Raw genomic sequence first — 7588 nt, 5'->3', positions numbered from 1 at the left:
TTTCAATTTTTAAGTTCTGAGGAAATTGGTATTAAGCTGGCCATATAATTTTGTCTCCAGTGCTTTAGTGCCAATCTATTAACAATAACTAACAGTTTCTTAAAAGACATGACATTTGTTTGCAACCCTATACATTGAAGCAACAATATAGCAGTCCAAGGGAATACTCAAAAGTTTTCTTATTTTCTTAAAATATTAAAACATTGCTTCAATCGCTATCTGAAGAATCCTTTTGTTTCTTTTTCTTTTTCTTTTTCAACTTTTTGGCAGAAGATTCTACATCCATTGAGGTCTCTGCTTCAGGGGCTTCTTCCTCCTGTGACTTCTTCTTTTTCTTTTTCTTTTTAGGAGGTTCATCTTCCTCTTGTGTGGTATCCATTTCCTGTGTTGTTTCCATGGTGTCATTCATTGCATCAGACTTTCGCTTCTCTTTCTTCTTCTTTTTCTTTTCTTTCTTTGCTAATTTAGTTTGAACTTCTGAGGCCTAAAATTTTATAAATCATTACTTTATTACATAAGATAAGTAGCTGATATTGATCAATTGAATTGATCTATAGAAATAACTACACTTTCAAGAAAAGTCTTTGTTTTGTTTTAGCAAACCTCTAAAATCAGCCAGGCTAAAATATTGATTCAGATAAACCTTTAATACTATAGTATGGAGTTCACTGAAGAAAAGTTGCATTTGTGGGTTTATGGTTTTTTCCATCACATCATTGTAACTTTAATATATTTGAAGTAAGGATCATCCTATAACACTTTTATACAATCATAAATTCATAATGTATTTATCATATTTACTTGATGTATAGTAATTGTAAAGGAGTGTATGAATACATCTAGCTTGTGTAAAGATTCTCTGAATAATCATTACATGTCTTAATTTTTATGAATAATAATAAATGCCTTAAAAATGACTTCACAAAATTCTCTTGCGAAATTATCATGTCAAGATTCCACGACTACACTTGACATGTAACAGACCCCCTTCACAAGTTAAATTATACTTTATAATCTAAGATAATAGTACCTCTTCCACTGCTATTTTCATAACATCCACATTTTTAGCAGGAGCATCCCCAGTCTCATAAAACTTGAGACGATCTTCAACCTGCTGCTTCAGATGTTCACCAAACACATTAGTGGGAAATTCTATAACAACAAATAAAATAACCTTAGTGGACATGCTTAAAATATATCCATTTTTATGTACAGTTGTATAGTTTGTTTGTCTAAGTTAACTAGATGAACTGTGGGAACAATCATAAAATTGCCTCTTGGCGAGTCATTGCTTTGGAAAGGAAAACCCCCAAAATTGTTCAGATAAAAAAAAAAATGACCAATACACAACAGATTATACAGTTATGATTGTGAGAAAGTTTCAATTAATTGTAATAAGGAGTTAAAAGCAATTGTTGATAAAGAATGGATATCCCTTAATACATTTTTCCTTATACATGCATCTTTTAATATTTTATCAGTATAACTGAAGCAATAATAGAAATAACTATAAATTTAAAGTCAGGTTTGTAAGTAGAATTTATCCCAAAAGTTAGAGAAACAGATGTTGAGAAGCTAAGTATCTATTTTTTAGTATAAAAAATATTCAACATACCAGTAAAGCAGTCAATTCTTGATGCAATAGAACACTTGTTGGCAAGGTAACGAGAAATACGACCTTTATTCTTAGCTCCGGCTCGTCCAATAAATGTAGAATGAAATATCAACCCATATTTAGGGGTATTCCCTTTTGTCTTTAATGCCCTGAAAATATGAAATAAATATTACTCAACATATGATAAGGCTTGCAGAGTTAACATGGTTAATACTAAATTGATTTACAATTTTACCCTAAAATCATGAATTTCAGTAAGGGCTATTCCAGAAAAAAATGAATGGGGGGATTGGAAGGCACATTATATTAATAATACATGGGTGATTGGTATCAGAGCAACTTTTCACACTATAATGCACTATAATTCTCAAATACAATTGTCTAGGTGGCAGGTGCTGACAAAAACTGCCTTCCAACACCCCCATACATTTTTTTCTGGAATAGCCCTAATTAGATATTTGGATTTTTTATGGAATAATTTTGTAGTAGTTGACTATTAACTACCAATTAGTTTAATAGCAGAATCAAATAGCATAATATCATAAAAGAATAGAATTAAAATAAATGAAAGGAAATTTTGTTGAAAGTTACGTCATCTGAAAATAAATATGAGAATCTTACAAAACTATGAATTGTATACCTGAAGAGAGCCTTTTCTGCTCCCAAGATCTGTACAGTAGATGCTGGGTACTTGGCCAGATTTGTTAGACTTCCTGCATGAGCTATTAAACGAGCTCCAACCTTTATAATGTAAAATAGTAAAACAGATTGTTAATGGGATGTTGTGTAATAACAGACTGATATCTTCATAGACCAAGTAAAGGTGGACATTTAAAGCTTAAAGGACCTCTTATAATGAGGAGAGAACCATATTATAAAATTACTTAAAAATACTTGGAAATAAAATAGTTTAACCCTTTCAACGCTATACACGCCATATACTGCGATGACATACGCCGTCCGTCACTGCTATTCGCGGCATATGCCGCGATGACAATGGATTTTTCATCAGGACTCTTAAACCATTCGGTTTTCATTCGGATCCTCTCTAATTTTTCCTTGTATGAATCTAGGATATGCAAGGTCTCATTTGCGCTTGAAATCAGCAATTTTTATTGTAAAATGCAGTAGAAGGAAAATAAAAACAAATATTTTGACAAATGCAAGTTAAAAGGTTTCTTGTTATCTCAATGTGTTTATTACATTAAACTCGTATGGGAAATATGATTTGATCGATCATTACGAGACGTAGAAAAAGGGGGGGAAAACGGAGGTTGACTGAAAATTTTGAGGACGGAGCCACTGATTTGTGCCACGATTACATAATACGTTGTGTATGGCGCAATACGTTACGAAAAGATACAGCATTCTGAAAAGGAATATACTGTTCTAATGAATGATGCCAAAAAAATGCAGCAGCAGCAGTCCTTTTTCTATTTTTTGTGTAGCGTTGAAAGGGTTAACAGTTTAATGTGAATTTAACTTTTCACATATGATGTATGAATTAACTTATTACTAATTGATTTGAAACATATATTTCTAATTCAAGTTGCTGATTTCTATTAGTATTTAGTTTTTAATTTACTTCTATTTAAAGGTTATTCTACACTTTATAAAAACAGCTGCAATATGATAAAATTATAATAGAAATTTCGCTATGCAGATAAATGCTATATCTATATCATTCATATAAATCATAAAAAACAAGAATATGTCTCCAGTACATGGTTGCCCCATCTGCACTATCATTTTTTATGGTCAGTGGATCGTGAAAATGGGAGAATATCTCGACTTTGGCATAAAAATTTGAAAGATCATAGGGAACATGTGTACATGTACTTAGTTTCAAGTTGATTGGACTTCAAATTCATCAAAAACTACCTCTACCAATGACTTAAACCTGAAGTGGGACAGACAGACGACGGGCAGATGGACGGACAGTCCAGAAAACATAATGCACATAAAATGGGCATAAAAATTGATTATGACTTAAGCAAATTTATGAATAAAGATATATATTTTATCTCATTATATCTAAATTATTCACCTGTTCACCAATAAGTGTGGCTAAGTTTGGTGCAACTTGTTTCATCTTGTTCCTTAGATATTCTGCCAAACTTTTTCTGTACTCTGCTAAGGATATAACTTTACTGGCAAAACTTTCTATGTTGATCAGATCTATAGGTGAGATATCCATACCTAAAGGAATAAAGATAAAAATTCATCTGAACCTATGTACACTCATGAATTTAACGTTTATATCAACTGGCTTATAATAGCTTCTACATTGAACATATTTGAGTTTGAAAAAATGTCTTAAGGCTGGATGCAGATTTCCATTACATGATTATCATACCTATGATTTAAGAATATCCGATTAAATCCAAATACATTTAAAACTCATGCTATTTTAAAAACATAAAATGATAAAAATTGAGGAACCTTTTCAACAATATTTGTTCTTTCTGCATTAAAAGAATTGTGATTCCATATTTTCAACTAATGCCATATACAATGTCACATGTGATTGGCGTTTCTAAATGGCAATTGCATACATCTATACATACCCATAGATGATCTAGAAGCATCATATATGGCCCTGGCTTTTCCACTATCCATAACAATCTCCTCTAATTCCTCTACTTTCTCTTCTGTGAACTCCTTCCTATTTCCTATGTACTTCGCTGCTTTAGCATATAAGTAATTGTCATTAACTATTTTCACCAATTCTGGGAAATGGTAGGAATACCATTCTCTATAATAAAAAAGTTTTGTTCATCAGCATTCAATAACAATACATGAGTTATTTGTAAAACCTACAAATACAGATAAATTAATTTTTTCATTAAAATGCCCCAATATCAAATAGAGTGATATGCATTGCTTATCTGTCTTGTACAAAATGTGAAAGGTGTATTATTTTTTATTAAGCAATGGCTAGATCAACAATGGTTTAAAAAAATAATAATTGGTGAAGTTGACTACAATTTTGAACACTCATTGATTTCAAAATTTCCTCAAATTTAGAAGTGTTTATATTTGAGACAATGAGAAAAGCTGATTTTCTATGCTTTACTAGGTGGATTTAATCATACTTTATTCAATGGAAGTGGTCAGAGTTCCAATGCATTTTCAAATGTGGTGCTATAAGACTATAGACTATAATGTGTCTATTTTTGTTGTTTAGATTTCATTGAATCTGAACAACCTTAAATTAAAAGAAATATGTTTGCTTCTTTTTTTTTATGCCCCACCTACGATAGTAGAGGGGCATTATGTTTTCTGGTCTCTGCGTCCATCCGTCTGTGCGTTCAGGTTAAAGTTTTTGGTCAAGGTCGTTTTTGATGAAGCTGAAGTCTAATCAACTTGAAACTTAGTACACATGTTCCTTATGATATGATCTTTCTAATTATAAAGCCACTGAACACAGAAAATAAAAGTGTGAGTTTCAGGTTAAAGTTTTTGGATAAGTTGAAGTCCAATCAACTTGAAACTTGTTGCACATGTTCCTTATGGTATGATCTTTCTAATTTTAAAGCCAAATTTGATTTTTTACCCAATTTCACGGTCCATTGAACATGGAAAATGATAGTGCGAGTTGGGCATTCATGTATTATGGACACATTCTTGTTTTTTATTTAATTTTGGAAACAGGTCCAAGACCTCAAAACATTTTATTTTTTTTTAAATGCCTGCATTCATTAACCATTATTTTAAGGCCATTCATAGGTATCAGCCATAAATTCTTCAGGGGAATAATATATGTTATATTTCAAAGAATTGCATTTGAAAGTATAGTATAAAAAACACTGAATATGTGCATACAAAAACTTATTAACTAAACACCAACCTCATTCTCATAGCAAAGGTGTTGATATTTTTGTCTAACTGGTCCAACAAACTGATGCTCTGAATGATCATGTTATCAACTCTGTTGACATTGAACTTGACCTTTGCTCTTGAGTAACTGTGACCTAGACCTAGTTGTGCTTTTCCTGCTGATTGATCTGTTAAGCCTTTAACTAAATTGTGGAAATGAGCCCTAATTCCTGAAATAAATGTAAGATCACAGAATACTAAATGAGTGTTGTGTTAAGGACAATGAGCAGTGATTAAATAAAACATATTTTTCCATTTCTGAATTAATGATTGTTTAAACATAGAACAAATTGAACCCAAAACAATAACTTATTTGCTTTCGTCTAATATTTCAAAAACATTAATTTTTGTGAACAAAAACATTAATTTTTGTGAAAAACTTGATATAATTAGCTAATTATGACATTTGTACGTTTAAATTCCATTCCATCACAAGAGAATGATTCCCCTTTCCTAAGAACATTTTCTAACTATAAGTATTAAAAGAGGATGAGTGTACAATAAAATAAAACAACCACCCTGGAACCAAAATGCTGACGTTAAGCAAAACCGAAAGTTAAATTTTTAGTACTAGTTCTAACCTCTGATGATTTCTGGGGCAGCTCCAGTCTGAGAACATTGTATTTTCAGTTCTTCAGTAATGGCAGCTCCGATCTTAGCATCTGCAACACCTAAGGTGATTTTCTGTTTCTTGGAAGCTTTGGGTACATTACTCTCTAGGAAGATCTGTAAATCTTCATGTACTAAACCTGTAAAGATAAAAAGAGGTCAAATATACATAATAGTCTGAATCAAGTTCATCATCAACCCATACTTTAAATACGAAGCTCTCAAGAGTCTGAATCTCTCACCTGTAATAATAGCATAGCAAAGTAACATGACATTGTTTATCTTTAAAATCTACATTTAAAAAAAATAATCTTATCCTGAACAACTGAAGGGACATAATTTTGATATACAATAAACTATTTTTGGAAATTTTTTTTGGAAATTTATGAAAATGAAGACCATAGACAACTTTGCAAACAATGTAATGAAATTATCAAGTAAAGTAATTTAGAGATTATCAAATGCTTGATAATTGCCATGTCAATAGACTTAAGAGTGAAAATGTAGATCGTCAAAGCAAATTAAGACCAAATTCTTTAAAAGATGAAGAAAGACTTTTGCATGAATTAAGGCGGGTACTGCTTTTATCTCATTAATCAAAGAGCAGAATGCTCTGAGGGATACGATTGCCATAGTTTTCATTGACACATGTATAGCAGTTCTGCCAACTTTTCATTAAGCAAATGCATGAGATTTGGCCAAAATTGAAAAGATCAAAGAGGAAAAAAAATAGATCAAAGGATACTACCACAAAAAAGCATGAACATGCGTGAGTCTCAAGCATTTTTGGCAGCCCTGGTACAGCTTGATACAAAGGATAACTTACAAAGTATTCGTAAGTTATTCTTATTCTATACTTGTGTAGTATTATTTTCAAAATTAATTTAACTGCACATGCAAAATGTAATAATCTGAATAGTTACTCAACTTTAAAAGTATAGCCAATCCCAGATACACGTGTATGAGAAATGTACTTATTGTGTTTTATTTTTGTACTATCACATACATGTGATGGACTGTGAAACCCAGATCAGGAGATTGGGAAATTTTGATCAGGAGACAGGGCTCACACTACTTCAGAATTATAGGGAGAAGTGACTTCTCTTTTTGAAACTGATAGGGAGAAGTGGTGAGATTTGAAAGAGAAGTGCTCATTCGCGCGGTGCGCTACAATGTTTGGATTTTACAATAGTATAAAGGGCCATGTGTAAATAATGTTCTTTTTATGTTGTTCAATTCATATGAGTAAAAAATTACAATTAAAGTAACATTTGAAATTAAAAGTTGTTTAAGTTTTACTAAGGTTCTTGTGAGAAACTAATCAACTAAATATCTAGCACTAAAAAAAATAATTTTAAAAAATGTGAAGAAATTATAATATATCAATTACAATTTAATTAAAAATTATCTTGTGTATGAAATTCAGTGTTTCTCATAAAAAAATATAAAAGTTATTAAGCTGGGCCATAATATATTGATATTAGT

General features: G+C 31.2%; 1 protein-coding gene across 1 annotated transcript in view; it reads right to left on the bottom strand.

The window, feature by feature from the left end:
• Positions 1-7588, bottom strand: part of LOC139521676 (nucleolar protein 56-like) — a 13229-nt gene continuing 5641 nt past the window's right edge. Inside the window, exons 3-10 of the mRNA XM_071315189.1 lie at positions 6076-6243; positions 5466-5664; positions 4183-4370; positions 3663-3814; positions 2256-2356; positions 1616-1764; positions 1031-1152; positions 1-484 (exon numbers count right to left, since the gene is read on the bottom strand). Of these exons, the coding sequence (XP_071171290.1) occupies positions 209-484; positions 1031-1152; positions 1616-1764; positions 2256-2356; positions 3663-3814; positions 4183-4370; positions 5466-5664; positions 6076-6243 (1355 nt within the window). The 3' untranslated portion in view covers positions 1-208. The remainder of the gene's footprint in view (positions 485-1030; positions 1153-1615; positions 1765-2255; positions 2357-3662; positions 3815-4182; positions 4371-5465; positions 5665-6075; positions 6244-7588) is intronic.

This window comes from Mytilus edulis, chromosome 4 (assembly GCF_963676685.1).
Source record: "Mytilus edulis chromosome 4, xbMytEdul2.2, whole genome shotgun sequence".
Taxonomy (NCBI): Eukaryota; Metazoa; Mollusca; class Bivalvia; order Mytilida; family Mytilidae; genus Mytilus; species Mytilus edulis.
Note: the sequence above shows the minus strand (reverse complement) of the source record. Positions and strands in the feature narration are given on the sequence as shown.